This window comes from Mytilus galloprovincialis, chromosome 14 (assembly GCF_965363235.1).
Source record: "Mytilus galloprovincialis chromosome 14, xbMytGall1.hap1.1, whole genome shotgun sequence".
In the NCBI taxonomy this organism is placed as follows: Eukaryota; Metazoa; Mollusca; class Bivalvia; order Mytilida; family Mytilidae; genus Mytilus; species Mytilus galloprovincialis.
Window position 1 is genome coordinate 50,806,004 of NC_134851.1, and position 19,201 is coordinate 50,825,204.

The following is a 19,201-nucleotide window of genomic DNA, read 5'->3' on the forward strand; positions in this document are numbered from 1 at the left end:
TAACTTCTAAAAAAAAAAATTACAACTAATCATCTCAAGAAAATCATCATTTCTTTTTTCTTATTACCTCCCTTACACTGCTTTTAAATTGTCTAAATTGCCTTTTACCAGAAAAACCTGTTTCCACCTTTTTTGCCCCTATTTGCTAAATTATTTCAGCCATAAGCCCCCATAACCATCCCTTTGTAGTATGGAAACTTGTGGTATAATTTCAGAGAGATTTATACACTTAAACACAAGTTATTCACTGGAAACTACAAAAATGCTTATTTAGGCCCCTTTTTGGCCCTAACTTATTAAAACCCCCTTAGAGCAAGAACCCCAAAACTCAATTCCAGCCTTTCCTTTGTAGTCAGAAACCTTGTAGTATAATTTTAGAGATATCCATACACTTAAACGCAAGTTATTGTCTGTAAACTAGAAAGATGCTTCTTTTTGGCCCCTTATTCCTACATGTTCGGGGAAATTAACCCAAAACTGAATCCCAGCCTTCCCTTTGTTATATGGAATAAGCATGCAAATTAATTATATTGATTTTTCAATGGTATTTCTAAATACATAGTAAGTGGCAAAGACACAAATTAAAGATAAAAACATAAACATAAAAAACATAAAACAAAAAACCCTAAAAAATCCCAATTAGAATATACCTTTGACCTTGCTGTTCCACTACTGCCATTTTGATTGTTCAGTAAGTTATCATCTGAAAAAGAAGTAACAAATGTTTCTATATTGTTCATTCCAATTGCAATCTTAACAAACATACTAAATATTAAAATCAAACATTATTGAGTCAAACACTGGTTGTAAGCTGACTCTTAAGCTTTAATTTGTTCTTCTGTTAATTAGTATAAAAAAGAAGATGTGGTATGATTGCCAATGAGACAACTATCCACAAAAGACCAAAATGACACAGACATTAACAACTATAGGTCACCGTACGGCCTTCAACAATGAGCAAAGCCCATACCGCATAGTCAGCTATAAAAGGCCCCGATAAGATAATGTAAAACAATTCAAACGAGAAAACTAGCGGCCTTATTTATGTAACAAAAAATTGAACGAAAAACAAATATGTAACACATAAACAAACGACAACCACTGAATTACAGGCTACTAGCCATTTCCAAATTTAAGGAGTTACAGATAATTTCATTGTTTATACTAATTTCAAACTTTTTTCAGCTGGACCAAAACATTACTTAACTTTCATGACACACCTTTTTTACTTGCTTTTTGAGGCATGAAGAAATAAATTTGCAAAGGGTATGAAAAAAAAATGCAACTAATACACTGTCCACAGTAAGGACTATATTTGTAGACAAGTAAAATTAAGGAATGATAACCAGACCAATTATAGATGCTTCACATCCAGTGGCAAAATATACACAAAGATTGAGTATTATATTATTAAATTAGAATCAAACCTATGATTTCGTCCTCATGAGAAGTGTATGTTACCATATATAAGTCCATTGAGGTGAGAAAATAAAATGACAATTTCTCAATATTTTTTATAATGCTACTGCTAGATTAGAAATCTAGTTACCTGTCTAGCATAATCAAGAATGCTGATTATCAAATAAACAAGGTTCTGTCTGTACTTTAAATTGTTACAAATCATATATAGTCCTGCTAATGCATGCATTAAAACAGCAAACTTTATACACCAATTATATTATAATAATAAAGTTTCTAATTATTTATAATAAAAAATATAGCAAACAAGAATGTGTCCATAGTACAGTACACAGATGCCGTACTCATAAATGGGGCATAAAAAAAGTTCACATATAAATGTATTCAATCTGCACATACAATCATTTCCATACACGCATGCATATATAGATACATGTACACATAAAAAAATCTTCTTCAAAATCATGCAAAACAAATTGCCAAAATCCTACAGCAACTCCCATAACAACAACAAATAGCATGGGTTATTTAGAGCTAATTGCATAATGCATGTAGAGTAAGAGTTTGGTTAGCTTGCTTCCTTTGTTTGTATATTGTACAATTGTAATTGGGATAACATTCAATTAAATTTTAATATAATGATATCTATCTTTATTGTTTGCAGATATCAGTCTTAATAACAATGCTTGAGCTAAAGTAGTTATCAAAGGTATCAGGATTATAATTTAATACGCCAGACGCACGTTTCATCTACATAAGACTCATCAGTGATGCTCAGATCAAAATAGTTGTAAAGCCAAACAAGTACAAAGTTGAAGAGCATTGAGGACCCAAAATTCCAAAAAGTTGTGTCAAATACGGGTAAGGTAATCTATTCCTGGGATAAGAAAATCCTTAGTTTTTTGGAAAAATTCAAAGTTTTGTAACAGGAAATTTATAAAAATGATCACATAATTGATATTCATGTCAACACTGAAGTGCTGACTACTAGGCTGGTGATACCCTCGGGGGTGAAACGTCCACCAGCAGTGGTATCGACCAAGTTATGTACATAGTTATCATAGGATTATAATTTAATGTGTTTATACAAACAAAGCAAGTAATCAAACCGAAGACTTATTCTACAATTCAAGCATTAGGAAATTAGCTCTAAAACATAATATTAAGTGTTTATAAAACTCTCAACTTTAGCTTGTAGAGTTACCACTAGCATTAAGGGAATACAAGACAAACATAGGGTAAAAACCCCTCTAGGATTACAAAACAAAAGTGATAACTTGAAAGAAAACAAGAACAGTATTGTTGATATTAAGGATGAAATCAGACCTTCTTTAGAGAATAGAGTATATTCTTCCTCCTCATCAGAACTCCATGACGACATGATCTAGAATAGAAGATGTAACTCCATATATTTCAAGCCTTGCATTATTATAAGAGTGACATCACCTCATAACAGTTCAATAACAATTTTTTAAAATTTCTGTAACTATTCTTTCACTTCAGAATTCTAATTTTAAATAACATCAATTTAGTTTAAAATTTATCTGAATATTATGTATGAGAATCAGCAATTTCCAATTTTCTCAAATAATATATCTGAGAGTATACACCTTCAGCTAAAAGGTAAAATAACAAAAGAAAATTATCTCCAAGAAAAACACATATCATGCCTATCAGAAAGTTCCTTATCAAATGGCAAAATTATTAACCCAAACAAATCAACTGACTTGGTACAGGCATTTCTTTATGTAGGAAATGGTAGATTAAGCCAGTGTTATAGCTACCTAATTTAACCTCTAAAAAACTTTCTACCACCTTAACACAGCAATGAACTCTGCAAGATGGACCAGGAAAGGTTGTCACATACGAATGGATGAATGGATGACTGCTTAATTTCCCAATTAAAAGCATATTTAGAACATGAATATGATGATGTGATATGAGTATAAATGCTGAGCTGGAGTTTTTACGATTGTTCAAATGGTAACAATCCACATGTCATCTTCCCAGGACACATTTTTCAGACTCCAAGTCAATCAGTCTTTGCTAATTACTCATTAATTCCACCTGCTTAGTGAAGAAGCAGAAAATACAAAATGTCAAATGTAACAATAAACAATGAACAATAAATCATAAAAATGAGGTCAAGGTCAGACCTGTACACCATACAATCATTATACATGCACCTAATATAATGACATTTTCCTTATACAATTTAATATCCAAAGTATATGTGTATAATGGCCCAAACCACAAAAACATAACATTGATAATAAAACCATGATCAGGTGAACCCTATCTGACTGGCATATAAAAAAGAAGATGTGGTATGATTACCAATGAGACAACTCTCTACAAGAGAAAAAATGACACACAAATTAACAACTATTGGTCACACTTACGGCTTTCAACACTGAGAAAAGCCCTTTACGCATAGTCAGCTATAAAAGCCCCAAAAATGACAAATGTAAAATGATTCAAACGAGAAAACTTGTAACGCATACCAACTTCTCAAGGTTCCCGTATACCAAACATAGTTATCAAAGTTCTTAAAAGTACAGTTGAGCTCATAACCAAATACATTTTGTAAGTTGCATGTTGAGACTTCCCCCTAGAGAAAATTAGTTTGACACAAAAGTTAACATTCTTTTCACTAGCCTTTAAATTTGACAAATATAAATAGTTTACAGTCAAATCTCAGTCATAGCTGTTGTGAAATTTACTTACCTACATGCATACAAGTAACAATGGTAAAACAAAAATTGGGCTATTTCATAGGACATGCACATTCTTAATTTCTATGTCAAGCTATCAAATAAGATTGCAAAAATAGTGTTTACAGAGAATTCATTAATGAGTAAAAAATATAAAAATCAACCCTAAAAATGTAAAAACATGCATAAAAAAATTTATTGACCTATAAAATTGAAAAATTATCAAACAGAGGATCATTTGAACTTTAGGCCATGCACACAATGTTTATACCAATTCAAGCACCCTGATGATAATTCAAAACAAAATAGCTCACAAAGAACCACTGCATCTGTAAAAAACATAAACGTTTACCTAAAATAAACAGATAATCACTGTTGGACTTATCAAAGAGGTATATTTTTTGTACACAAATAACACACATTTTCCCTTTAAAACTGGGAACCAGCTGATGCTCCACATGGTTTCAGCTTTATAAATTTGTATGACAGCAGAGGTGGAACCCTGACCAGTTAGGGCAAGTATGAACACAACACTCAAGCTTAATACAGCTCTGAATTTGGATTGTGATTAAATAGCTAACACAGCATTGGTTTCTGACACAGAATGCATACAGTGGTCTAAGAACTTAAATTTTGAAAATGGACATTTACCTTTTATGGTCCAATATCCAAAATCTAAATACATGGTTAGATTCAGCACATCAAAGAACCCCAAGAATTCAATTTTTTATGAAATAAAAAAAAGTTCAATTTTGGACCCTTTAGACCTCTGCAATGTGGACCAATTTGATAACAGGGTTCAAATATGATTCAAAGAGCAGATTGCTCTGAGGGATACGATTGCCATTGTTTTCATTGATACATGTATTAGTATTATTTTTAAAAATAATTCAACTGCATGAGTAAAATACTCGTAAAATGTAATTTACATAATCTGAATAGCTATTCAACTTTAAAAATAGCCAATCCTCGATACAAGTCTATGAACAATGTACTTATTGTCTTTTATTTTTGTACTATTAATTCCAAGTTAACTTTCCACAGCAGTCACTTAGAGTGAGAGAAGGTATTTCACTTCATTCCTTATCACCTATTTTCCTATGTGAATTCTAGGTGGAACCCCTATTCCTAACTCTTTAAATATTTAATTTCCTTTGGGTCAGTGGGCATGACTCCTTTCCGTACACATTCCTCTGTTTAAATTGCGATGGGTTTTAATATAATATAACGTCTATTGACAGAACGAGTCAATTTTTCTCGACGTATCGTCGTTTGACGAAAGTTACTTACAGAAAGGAGACAACTCAAAGCGATAATATGGAAGACTCCATTTTGGCTGAAGGGGTGTTCTAGTTACACCTTTACGTTGTGGACTACATTAATTTTAGTTTAAATGATGCAAATGATTTAAAATTATGCAAATACAATAACCCTCAACAGCAGACAGACATAGAAAGGATCTCGTGAGTTTCAAATTAATCAATGGAGTGGGGAATCCAGAGCAACCATTCAATCTGATACGCCTTCAAGTCAAGAAAACAAGACTTGTGATTTGTAGCAAGGACGTATATTAAATGTTAATTAAATGACCTCCATTTCTTTATGGAAGTACAATATCAAATATCAGTTTCATAACGGTGACATATGAAATCTCCACTTCAGTTCTTATATGACAGAAATTGATTTATCGATTGGAATTCAGAGAACTCTTACATCTTCTGACATCAGACTCGGACTTCTCTTGAACTGAATTTTAATGTGCGTATTGTTATGCGTTTACTTTTCTGCAATGGCTAGAGGTATAGGGGGAGGGTTGAGATCTCACAAACATGTTTAACCCCGCCACATTTTTGCGCCTGTCCCAAGTCAGGAGCCTCTGGCCTTTGTTAGTCTTGTATTATTTTAACTTTTAGTTTCTTGTGTACAATTTGGAGTTTAGTATGGCGTTCATTATCACTGATCTAGTATATATTTGTTTAGGGGCCAGCTAAAAGACGCCTCCGGGTGCGGGAATTTCTCGTTGTATTGAAGACCTGTTGGTGACCTTCTGCTGTTGTCTGCTCTATGGTCGGGTTGTTGTCTCTTGGGCACATTCCCCATTTCCATTCTCAATTTTAACTCTTGCATGTTATCAAAACTGGGGAATTCCCTCTGGCATGTTTCTAAATTTATAAAACACTAAATATAAAAACTGCTTAATTCTGATTTTCCGTGTTGTTAAAAACATGCATACAAGTCAAGGGAAATATCGACACATGAAGATTATGAGAAGAACATTATAGGACAGTTGTTTAAATTCAATCCTTTTGTTTTTATACCATTTAAAGCAAGACAATCTCAAGAATCCGAAATGTTCCTTGATGTTTAGAATAAAACAGTTGACGTGAGGGCATGGCCCTGAGACAATGGTATAATTCTACAGATTGCTTAAAAGCAATTGTATCCCAAAAAATCTAAATACATGGTTAGATTCAGCATATCAAAGAACCCCATATATTCAACCTTTGATGGAAATAAACAAAGTCAAATTTTACATCACAAAACAAATATTTTTCTGTCACAGTGTTCTATGATGCATTTTCCTTGTCAATGACCTTGTAGGTCAAAATGGCAGTTTAATTATAATATGGAAATGTGTCTGTTGTCCCTAACTAAGTCATGTCAGTAACTGGTTCGATGTTGTTAGTGGACCAGACTTAGCCTGGGGTAGTCCAAATAATTTTGACATATTGAAAGGCTATTATATTTTTTTCTTTGATGCCTTACATTGATGCAGGAAGGTGTCAAAGTAAAAATTTAAAATTTAAATCGGATTTACGCAAATCAAATCAAATCAAATAATTTTATTGGTGTAAATTCCTATACAGAAATGATACCAGCTGACATTTACAAAATACAAATACAAAAATAAACAAACAAACAAACAAACAAAAACTTATTTTCTCAATGATAAGAGATACATATGTTATGCATGAAAAAGCACAGCTGGTAAAATTACAGTTGGCTAACAACTTTACCATTAGTTTTCAAAGCATCTGAAAACTGTGAATTGTCAGCCCGTGTCTCTGTAGCACCATAAGATTCCATGCATTGGCAGAGAAATTTATCATTTATAACTATGACAAGAATTTCTGGTATTGTTTATAGTTTTTGCCACTTGTCAAATTAATTTTCCAGAATCTGACTCAAAAGAACGTTTGACAATATTCTAAATCCCAAAACGTACACGAATTCGAAAAATTATGGACTGGCTTTTTTGTTTTTCCTGAAAGAAAAAATAATCCCAGTCAATTTGAAAACACCATAAAATATAATTCCCTGTTATTTCTACTGAATTCTTCAAAAAGACCATCGATTTTTGTATTCGAAACTGTTAGTCTCAACCACTTCAGCATGTGGAATTGACCTTGTGACCTTTGTTGCCAGGGCATTGTCAACAAAAGAGGACTTGGAGCAAAGTGGTCGTATCTTTTTGTATATATTGTAGCATTTATGCTACAGGTAGTTTCATAGATGCTACAAAATCATTCTTGAAATAGGAGTTACAAATTTCGCGCAAAAAGAATACAAAACCACAGAATACAATGTCTTCTGAAACTCAAGTAAGGCTACCCAGTCTCAATGGGGGCATATACACTGGCAAATTTAAGGACTGGTCACCATCTCTTCGTCCAGTAAGTAATCCATAATTTGTATTTTAAATTAAATCTTCTTATAAGCAAAACAATCATGCAACTGTCTATATTTGTAACAATATAGAATTAATTTAAGACATATTACTATTAGTCACAAATAATACACGATTACCATCAGATCATATGTTTTCGTACCTCACATGAATTTGTACCATGCATGCTTTTTTAATGGAAATTTTGACCTCACAATGCATTCATAATAGCATGAAAACCCAAGAGATGAGGATATTCAATTTGTCTGCAGTTTCTTTGGTCAGCCAGGATTAGCGATAATTAAGGTGTATTGTTTACGTCACAATAAAAAATATCTGACACCACAATGGAAAAGTGACCTGTATGATGTCAAAAATTCAACAGCCGCAGATTCTTTGGTCAAGGGGCACAGATTTCCAAATAGCAATAAGATCTATTTCAAAACTTTGTTAAACTGTACATGACATAGTCATAATATTATACATTTTGTAGTAATCTGGCTGTAGTGTCATGTACATGCATGCTGTTAAGGGTACAAGACAAATTATATTTAGCACCTGGTCAAATCGTCACTTATGGAAAAAGTCAAATTGCCATCCAATAATATTTGAAATATTATACATTTTTGTATATAAATAATTCTAAAAATGTATAAATGATCTATTTATTTTTATTTATTAAAAAAATTATTGGATTTTGATTTTAATTTATCATGCATTACATCGTTAAAAATCATCCAGCAGATAGAATACATTCATTAAGTTAATTATTTGAAATTTTTTTTACATTCTATGACTGATGAATGATGTATTGATAAGTTTTTTTTCAATTAAATTATCAACAAGTTTGTTGTTTAAACACTATACAGGTACATTTGTAGTTATTGATGTTTTATTCCTCAAAAACTTAAATAAAAAACAATGAAGCCAAAGCTGTTAGAATTAGAAGCAAAACTAGCACTACAGTTGTTGAATGTTACAACCACCACGACTACACAGTTTCCTTGTTTAACTTGATTTTAAATATACAATGTAAATGCATAGTTTACAACACAAAAAACTATTTGCTCATATATCAGTGAGCATATCTGAAGATAACGCTGATTTTTGTATGAAGTCTAAATTGTATAAATGTATTTATTGTTTATTTCAGGCTGGGAAGCTGACAGTATCAGGAGATACTGCTGAACTATGTATGAAACCTAAAAATGATAGGGTGGGTAAAAAATTATAAAAGTTAATTTGAAAACAATGACGAATCAATTCAAAGGCGTTGACTTTTAAATTCATTATGCAAATCTTTTGTTGTCATTATTTTATGTTGGTTGGTATGTTGATTATAAATGTTTATGAAAAATTTCTGTAAGAAGGTTTATCTGAAGAAGAAAAAATAATCATTCAACTCAGCCACTACATTTATTTGTTGCTCAAATATAAAATTTTTGAGACAATTATATTAAATTTTTAAAAATTTATTTACATTTAGTCTCCATCAGCTGACATAATTCGTAGATTTCGAGCCACTGTTCGTCCTGATGCTGGCCAAATGAGGGTGTTTTATGGAAGAGCTCAGGACCCTCACCAACAATGGGCAGCTGAAATGACACATGGCATCAACACAACATCATCAAACACAGCTGGAGAACTTGCCAATCCACCTCCTAAAACACTTTTTAATCAAAGAAAATTAGACAGAAAAGAAAATATCTATGCCAGTCATATAAGAGCTCCTCTTGGTATTTCACATGAGCAGTCACATGGTTTACCTAGAGGACTCAACAGGGACCAATTCACATTTGGAATTCCTACAGAGCTAGGTATGTTAGAAATAAATTTTCTGTATAATTACATTATTCCTCTAAATTTTTTTGGCATTTTCTATTTCTCAAAGTTATGGTTAATCTCTTATCATACAAATTTTTGTTTTCAATGAAACATATTATCAAACAAATTTGTAAAGAGGAAATACATCCTACACAATAATTCTTGAAAGTATGGTAAATATTTTTAATTATGATTAAAATGCACTGAAAATTGGAACATCAGCTTTTACTTGCAGCATGATTATAAAAAAGATAGATTCAAAAGAATGCAAACATTTGTTATTTATTCCATTTTTCTTCTCATATTACCATGGTAGTTGAACACTTTTATTTACATTCTTGTACAAAGAATAAGGGAAAATCAGGGTTTAAAAAAGTCCTCATTTTCCAAGATTTTACTTTTTAGGCTTTAGCAATAAACAAAATAAATGTGATACTCAAATGAAATAATGTTCAATGCTTTTTCAATAGATATTGGTGCTGGTGGTTTGATAAATCCTAACAAGACATATGCTGAAGTCGAGGCAGAATCTGCAGTTGGAATGGAATTATACAGAGAAACACACAAAAACTTTGATGTTGGCGAAAAACTTCATCGTGGATATACTCAACCTAGTTTCTTCCCAGACAAAAAATTTGGCATTCCAACACCTCACAATAATGAAGGAATCAAAGTCAAGAAAACTCTTAAATGGATGCACGAAACAGAACAAGAAAAGGCAACTAAAATTGTATCCAAACGTGTTGATGACTTCAGAGAAAGATCACAACCCATACTTGGACAAGTGCATGATCCGTAAGGTTTTCTTAGATATTTGATGATTCTTTCACATTCATCTTTTTCATTTCATATTTTTTATTGCTACTTAGAGTGTTAGTCTCTTTAAAATTTTGATATTTCAAATCTTTCTAATTTTACATTTTGGTTGACCATTACAAAATTTCAATTTTCAGAGAACATAAAAGTTACATTTAGTTGTTTTAAAAAAAATTTGTTATGAATTTCACATTCAAATTGTTTATATCTAGTATTTATCCCTTTGAGATAATATTAATATTCTTGCTATAATGAATAAACTCATCATAGATACCAGGACTAAATTTTGTATATACACCAGACGCACGTTTCGTCTACAAAAGACTCATCAGTGACGCTCGAATGTAAAAAAATTTAAAAGGGCCAAATAAAGTACGAAGTTGAAGAGCATTGAGGACCATTTATTATCTCCTTGAGCAATGAATTATCTCCCTTTGAGATAATATTGATGGTCTTGCTTAAATAAAATATCTCCCTTTTGAGATAATATCAATTATCTTGCTATAGAAGCTAAATGGGTTTATAATATTTAAGTTGCCTCCCATTTAAATAATATTGATGATCTTGCTATATAAGCTAGATGGGTCTTAGTCTTACATAATGAACTATCTCCCTTTGATTAAAAAAAAAAAAATTCTCACTTTTGTTTTGGAAATGCATTCTAAAACTGTTGGTTATAATTTTCCAGTAAATATGTACTTTTTCATTAAAAATATTCCCAAGAACTCATGTTAAAAGAATTTGTTATGCAGAAATATTCAACTATATTTTTATAAGAATTTTGCACTGCGAAAAAAAAATCAAATTTCACGAAATTTTTTCATTAGGAGATATTATTTTAACCTAATTCAGCTTATAAATGTACCTTGCTAAGGGACAAAGCTTTATTAGCTTGAACTGTAGATTATGTTTCAATCATAAGCATCAGATATACAAAATATTATTGGAAGTAGTTTGAATAATATAATTATTCATATTTGTATTGTTTGTTGTAGAATTAAAGATACTCTCAAAGTTGGACCTGATCACACCTATGGTATATTAGCCAAACCTGATGAGTATGGCGCTGGTGACCTCATGCATGGTCGTGCTCCATCTAATTACCTTAGAGGAAAGGACAGACAGAGGGGAGTCCTAGCTGCTATTAGACAACATCTAAAGAAAGCAAATTTTCATAATTTTACCGATCTTGTGCATGCATTTAGATATTATGATAAGGTAAAGATAAAGGATTTAGATTGGTTTGATATTTTTTCTGTCTTAATTTGAGAGAGAGGTTTTTTCCTTGATTTCAGTGGCTTCCTATCATATCAGTTTTGGCATCATAGTTGAGAGGCAAAATAATTATAACCTTAAAATTTGATTCAAGAATTACAAAGTGTACTTTCCAGTAATATATTGTATTTGAGTCATTCCACAATAGTGGTTTCAAAAAGTTGGACAGTGTTTTTTTTTTTTAAAAGTGCTAGTTTCATGCAATTACTGGATATAACAGATAGTTTGAACATTTAACACATGATTTGTAAAAATTTGTAAAAAATGTAACGATCATTACAATGGACACCAAAAATTGTGTCAAAAACTAATATCCTAATAAAAAAAATTACCGTCAAGTTTTCTTAAAAAAAATTTTCCAAAAATTTGTGTTTATCTATTAAAAGAGCATGAACTTTTTTTCTTGCTACTCTTTTATTTTAAAACTTTGGGCTTTTTTTTCTTCTCATTTTGCCAGATTTTAATGGTAACTAATACAATTTTTTTTTATTTGAAATAATTGAGCAAGGTTAGCATATTTACACCCAATATGATGCAGTACCTATGATAAGTAATAATTGTGCTGATTAAATATTAACTTACATTTTTGTGTTTTCCAGGATGGTAAAGGTGTGATAGATATCAATGATTTACGTGAAGTTTGTATACAGTATCATTTACCACTGGAACCAGAATTATTGGAACAATTACTGGATAGTTGTGATGCCAACAGGGATGGAGCAATAGATTATGTAGAATTCTCTAACTTCCTTAACTGGAAAGATAAAATGAAGTCAGGATTACCAGACAAACCAGGTATAATCAATCTTTAATGTAGAATTCTCTAACTTACTTACCTGGAAAGATAAAATGAAGTCAGGATTACCAGACAAACCAGGTATAATACATCTTTCATTTAGAATTTCTTTCTTCCTTAACTGGAAATATAAAATGAAGTCAGGATTACCCGATATACCAGGTATAATCAATCTTTAATTTAGAATTCTCTAACTTCCTTAACTGGAAAGATAAAATGATGTTAGGACTACCAGACAAACCAGGTATAATACATCTTTAATGTAGAATTCTCTGACTTCCTTTAACTGGAAAGATAAAATGAAGTCAGGATTACCAGACAGACCAGGTATAATACATCTTTCATTTTTGCTACAGTAATAAAAACTATTTTTTGGACTTTCAAGCAAATGTCAAATTCAGATTTTTTATTTTAGAATTATAAATAAAAAGATAAAAAAATGTGTGGTATGATTGCCAATGACTTAACTGTTTTTTGAAGACCAAATGATGTATAAATTAATAAATAAAGCATCATTATGCTTGTTAAGGGTAATTTTTAAACATTTTTTTAAACTTCTGCCTTTTTTCAGTAATGTATATATATATATATATATATATATATATATATATATATATAACTCGTCTAAACATCAACCCAACAATGTTAGATCTGTAAATTTGCTTTCGCAAATTTTTGGTTCTTCCCTCGCCGGGATTCGAACCCATGCTACTGTGATATCGTGACACCAAATCGCCTGCACTTCAGCCGTCCCGCTAGACCACACGACCACCTGGGCTATCCCGGCGAGGGAAGAACCAAAAATTTGCGAAAGCAAATTTACAGATCTAACATTGTTGGGTTGATGTTTAGACGAGTTGTATATACATTATGTACACAGCCATGTATCACCATCATTGATGGCGATCCGATGGATACATCCGTTGTAGAGTTGTCACTGACTCAGACGTATATATATATATATAGATAACATTTCATGATGAAGGAAACCTCTCGGACCATTTAGATTATCTAGTTTGAATGAATAAAATCTATAAGTTATTCATGTTACCACTTCTATTAAGTAATGAGCTAAAAAATCATTGATTGTCACTCATTTTAGTTAAAAATTAGTTGAATCTGCAAAAATGTAAAGAAACCCTACATTTTACTTCAAATTGGAATTTAGCTTTCCATAATAAGAAGAAATGTTTAAATCATAAGCGTATAATGAATTGAATGCTAACTTGTTTATGTATTTAACATTGAAGACATTTTATATTAATTCTTTTTTTATTATGTATCTTCTTTTTTACCCATAGATACACCACTTAATTCTTCAAGAAGTAAAAGTGCAGTTTCAGATGATTTAGTAAGAAAATCTGTACACAGTGCAGAAAGTACTCCCCGCCGATTGAAGTTACAGATTGATAAAGCCATTGGAGATCATAGAACAAGTGCTAATATGATAAACGCTGTTGTTGGAGGAATCTCTACCAGAGGTCAGTTAGGCAACATGAAAATAGGCAAAATTTATAATTTCTAGTTATGGATTGTGCAGACTGAAAATCAAGCCAATTAAGTCTATTTTGCTACAAAAATCATGATGACAAGACAGTTATCTTTCTTATACAGTTAAAAACTTGTTTACTGTCTTCACATCAAGAAATAGTTGATGTCTTGGGTAACAACAAACTTGATGTTGTACACATAACCAGTTCATAATTTATACTATTAAGCTGGTACCATACACCTTGAATACAATTATTTTGGCTTGTTTAATTTTCATATAATTTTGATAAAATGTTTACCTTGACCCCTAGACAAAAATATAAAAATAAATTAAAACTTGAACAACACAATTTATCGAAATAATTTCATTGCATGTATAGCAATTTGACAAAACCATTTGATCATTGAGAAGCTTAGTTTTTCCTAAACAGTAGAACATGATTCAAATGTTCAGTTGATTTTTACAGAGTTATCTCCCTGTAGTGTTATGTACCACCTTAAAGCCACCAAATTTTTCATTTGTTAATAGCCTTTTAAATTTTTGAAGTGCTTTTGTTGAAGATTTACGCTATTGTATTAATGAGAGCAAATATTTAATTTTTCAGATTACAGGACCTACGGTGTACCTACAATAAGAACAGATATCCATGCTCCTAGGATACGACGTGTGGATGATAATAAGAACTACGGCGATGAATCTGATGCATATGGCCTTGTTAATCCATCTATCTTTAGCAGACGTCATGTTTATGAAAAAGATTTCCTACTACCCAGAACTAAAGAAGAGGTATTTAGTATTTGAAAAAAATTTATGCAACATATTTTTTTAAGGAGGGGGGGGAAAGATAGATATGGTTAAATTTTTCATGGATTTCATGGGGACAGATTAACCATGAAATTAAATGTTCAATGAATCACAAATTTCCTAAAGGCTTGTCAGCAAACTTCATCAAAACCAACGTAATTAAATATTAACAAACATGCAAGTTTTCCTAAAACATTGAATATTGGTAACCACGAAAAATAAATGAATCCACAGTACCTTTGTTCAGTAAAACTTAATCATCTGTAGATGTTCCTTCTACTTTAATAATCACAATCAAAAATATTTCTGGAAGTATTCATTTTTTTAAGGCAGAAAACATGCAGACAGATAGTAAATAGTTTCTTATATTTTCAGCTTAAATCCATTTTCCACAATATTGGTGTACAGATGACTGGTGAAATGTTTGAGCAGGTTTATAACACGGCTGCTAAACAGAATCCCAAAGGTCATGTGAGTGTCGAGTCAATCAGAGGAGTAATTGACGATATCCAAGCTCATCAAGTTATGACTGGACAGCATCCTATGGCTGTCTAATTTAAAACAAAGACTCAAAACGTATACTTGCATTAAAGACACTTATTTATTTAATGCAAGTATTTGGTTGATAAGGAAGAAATTTATTATTTGATAAGAAATATGTTAATCTAAAGGCAAACTTATTTTGTCAGCATGATACCATAACCTTGAGATTTCTATTGAGTCTTGGCAATAGGAGTAAATAAAGATTTTTTTTTATATCTTGTGACACTCATTGTTCTGATTGGTCAGCTAGATGTACAAACAATTCATTTTCCATTATGACTATATTTAAGACTTTTTTTTTTGAATTGCATAAAATTGTATAAAAAACTGCCCTACATGCATGTGTAGATGTCATAGATACACATTTACTTGTTCCTCAAATGTGGCGTTTTGAAATGTTTTCTTTTTTTCATTCATACATGTCATTCATAATTTTACATTACATAACTACACTAAAAGAATTGTTGGAGGGTAAAACTATTTTGTCCTTAGCATTAGCCTGATTGCAAGGTGCAGTATTATCTCATTGTAACTTATATAATTTTTTTTCTATGCAGAATTTTTATGTTCAAATTCACAACAATCAAAAGCTTTAAAATGAATATGCAAATAATTGTTGATTATTATCCAGTATTCAAACAGCATTACACAAATGAGTATTATAGAAATACCCCATGTATTTTATATCTTGTTACTATTGTAAATCGTTATATCAAAATGGCCTGTTGAAAATTGTTAAGCCTAATACCTTTGAGGGTCATATATTTTGATTTTAAATTTTGTAAAAATAAATTTTCGTGACTTTTACACAATTTTGATTTTCCAGACTTGACATTTCGGTTATTTAGATGTAATTAGTATCGTGAGTTTATGAACATTTTATTTATCATTCTTTTAAAGAGGTTGCATCATGTTGCATGAATTTCATAGTTGACCAATAATTTAAATGCGAACTTTGTTATCACATATGTTTTCATAGAATTTTAACAGCATAGCACAATAGTAATATAGAATTATCACTGACTTAGACATATTTTGTAATTGTGAAGCTTACACCTGTTAGTATTTTTTACCAATTTTATGAGACCACAGACACTAAGCATTAATACATGTATATAATGCCCATGTATGTATGATATATGTAGGACACAACAGCATGTGTTAAGCTTTACACTTGAGCATTATTAAACAATGTATGGTAACTTTTTACAAAGTAGATTAACTCCCAAACACAGCATTTAATCTCAGCATTGCCACCACATAGTATTAACCAATTATTTTTGTATCAAAATTTACTGAATATTAGCTGCTGGATGCATTGTGCTTTTCTAGGCAGAGGTTAAATAGTTTCTCAGAAAATTGATATGTAGATTCACCAATATGTTGTTTTTTTTATTTTCCCTTACAGTGATGCAGTTATTTTAAAGAAATTACTTGGAAAATGTTTATACATTAAGTGCCAAAATAATTTTACCCAGAAACATAATATTTTTTGCAGCATTTTATGATACAGTATACAATCAATTTTGGTAAATTATTTTTACCAGTATCTTTTGATATATGGTCAACAATGGAACAGTTGTATAAAGTCAGATATAAAACTTTTATATTAAACTTTTTGATGAACTTGTGTTATATTTCCTATTGAAAATGGTTGATGAAAAGTAATGTAGCTTTAGATCAAAAGCTCTTTCATATATCTTTAACATATATATTTTTATACCAATTTTACAAAATTTCAGCATTCTTTATTAATTTATTGAAGCAACAATTATGAATATTAAGGTGCAGTGAGATTATTTTTATTAGGTGACAGAGTTGCAAGTTCACATATGCGAGATAAGTACATGGAGGGTAATATCAAATTTGTTTACCGTTGTATGTAAATTATACCAATGAGCATTAACTTGCTAAAAGTAATAAGACAGATTCAGATTAGTATGAGTAGAATTTAAAATATTCTAGTTGTATGATTTGTATTTTTCATTATACATTTCTGTTTCTTACTTCAATATATATATATTTAATGAGCTATAGAGACTATATCTTTCAGTTTTACTGTAGTGTAGTCTACTCAGTGACCTTTATAAGTGTCTTCTATGTATTAATCCTAAACATAGAGAGTAGGGTACTTTTCAGGATAATTTTGGTTTTTTTTATTTATTGGAGGTCTCATTGGGGGGTTCTGATCCCGGATCCGGCTTACTGTTTTTTTCAGATTCCTGTATCCCGCTTACACTATGTACTTCAGAAATTCTCATTTTTTTGTAATTTCCCGTGTCCCGCTAGACTCCATTTCCCGCTTTCACAGCACAATTATTAGTATTTCATGTGTCACGCTTACAAAAAATCTGCAATCTCGCTTCACGCTTAGACCCCAATGAGACCCACTTTATTGTTAGACTTTTAGATATTTGCTCATACTTTTTTTATATCATTTTTACTGTAGTTTATTTCATCAATTATAAGTACAAGTACAGACCCATCCTTTAAACCTTTTCAGTCACACTGTTTGAAAATCTGATTAAATAAAGGGAATCTCTTACTGAATTTCTGTTCTAAAAAAAAAGATTCAGATTTAAAGTTTATGGTTGTACTAAATGATATATAATTGGATATTTTGGAAGTAAATTTATTATCCTATTTGCAGCCACAAAAAGTGCTGCTTTTTTAAAGCTATATTTTGACTAAGTTAACTAATATTTATAAATCAAGCATTGTAGAAAATGCAACTCTACATGCATTTTTGTATATTTCATTACTGACAATAACATTTGTTATCCTTTATCTGTGATTTCTCCTTGTTGATTGTGAAGTTTGTTGATGTATGTATGGTATGATAACTATTAAAGAATTATAAAATATAAATTTTTTTTTCTCTAGAAAATGCATTGCATTATGGATAGCATATTTTATGGGATGCCATACTTGTATTTGTAGTATTTGTATTTTTATCCATCTGATGAGTTAAGCCTTTTTCAACTGATTTTCATAGTTTGTTCTTTTGTTGTACTGTTACTCCACTGTCCAAGGTTAGGATCCTGATAACAATTTCAACCCTGCCACTATGTATGTGCCTGACTATGGTCATTGTTGAAGGCCGTACGGTGACCTATAGTTGTTAATTTCTGTGTCATTTGTGTCTCTTGTGGAGAGTTGTCTCATGTTTATACCACATCTTTCTTTTTATATGAAAGTACTATTGTAAAGTTATCAATCAAATGAATTGAAATTCTACTTTAGACCAAATTTCCAGGACCTTTGGGACTTTTGTGACATTTTCACTCCTTTATTTTTGCAATATTTTGTTCAAATAAATGCAGATTGTTGTCATGGTAACACCAAACAGAGATTATATCTCACCATTTTCAATGTTGAAATCAAATTTATGGAAGATGTCATTTCCCTATATACCTGAAACAAACAGTAAGTATAACAAGAATGCACACGCTGAAATGTCTCGCCTTCTTTACTAATCATTGATATTATGTTGATAGTCCTAAGTATAAAGCTAAGCTTTATTACAACTATCACACAAACAGAACATTAACTAAGATAACTAAACAAAGACCAATGAACCTTGAAAATGAGGTCAAGGTCAGATGAACCATGCCAGGCAGACATGTACAGCTAACAATGAACACACTGTGCAATCATCTGTGAAAATGAGGTCACGGTCAAATAAAACCTGCGCGACTGACATAAAGATCATAAAATATTTCCATACACCAAATATAGTTGACCTATGGCATATAGAATAAGATAAAAAGACCAAAACTCAAAAATTTAACTTTGACCACTGAACCATGAAAATGAGGTCAAGGTCACATGACATCTGCACGCTAGACATG

The 19,201-nt window shown here is 31.1% G+C and overlaps 2 protein-coding genes across 8 annotated transcripts in view; one reads left to right on the top strand and one right to left on the bottom strand.

Annotated features, from left to right (window-relative positions):
- Positions 1 to 7,339, bottom strand: part of LOC143059694 (solute carrier family 15 member 1-like) — a 35,530-nt gene extending 28,191 nt beyond the window's left edge. For 3 of the 7 annotated variants that reach the window (XM_076233244.1, XM_076233245.1, XM_076233247.1), the window contains exons 1-4: positions 7,151 to 7,244; positions 4,448 to 4,462; positions 2,746 to 2,803; positions 651 to 703 (exon numbers count right to left, since the gene is read on the bottom strand). In XM_076233244.1, the coding sequence (XP_076089359.1) occupies positions 651 to 703; positions 2,746 to 2,803; positions 4,448 to 4,462; positions 7,151 to 7,153 (129 nt within the window). In that variant the 5' untranslated portion in view covers positions 7,154 to 7,244. Of the gene's footprint in view, positions 1 to 650; positions 704 to 2,745; positions 2,804 to 4,447; positions 4,463 to 7,150 lie in introns of all 7 variants that reach the window. The other 4 variants (XM_076233240.1, XM_076233243.1, XM_076233242.1 and 1 more) reach the window with 4 other exon arrangements.
- Positions 7,340 to 7,541: 202 nt separating this feature from the next.
- Positions 7,542 to 18,218, top strand: LOC143059696 (EF-hand domain-containing family member B-like). The gene is made up of 9 exons (XM_076233248.1): positions 7,542 to 7,807; positions 8,954 to 9,016; positions 9,287 to 9,617; positions 10,095 to 10,419; positions 11,436 to 11,658; positions 12,315 to 12,510; positions 13,813 to 13,992; positions 14,608 to 14,789; positions 15,183 to 18,218. Exons 1-9 carry the CDS (start codon positions 7,718 to 7,720, stop codon positions 15,360 to 15,362), a joined length of 1,770 nt encoding a protein of 589 aa, XP_076089363.1. The 5' UTR covers positions 7,542 to 7,717; the 3' UTR covers positions 15,363 to 18,218.
- Positions 18,219 to 19,201: the final 983 nt, after the last annotated feature.

Excerpts from the sequence above, each read along its gene's own strand:
- LOC143059696 (XM_076233248.1), top strand. The coding sequence starts at position 7,718 with ATGTCTTCTGAAACTCAAGTAAGGCTACCCAGTCTCAATGGGGGCATA. Across the intron at positions 7,808-8,953 it reads GGTCACCATCTCTTCGTCCA|GCTGGGAAGCTGACAGTATC; the intron begins GTAAGTAATCCA and ends TGTTTATTTCAG. Across the intron at positions 11,659-12,314 it reads CATTTAGATATTATGATAAG|GATGGTAAAGGTGTGATAGA; the intron begins GTAAAGATAAAG and ends TGTGTTTTCCAG.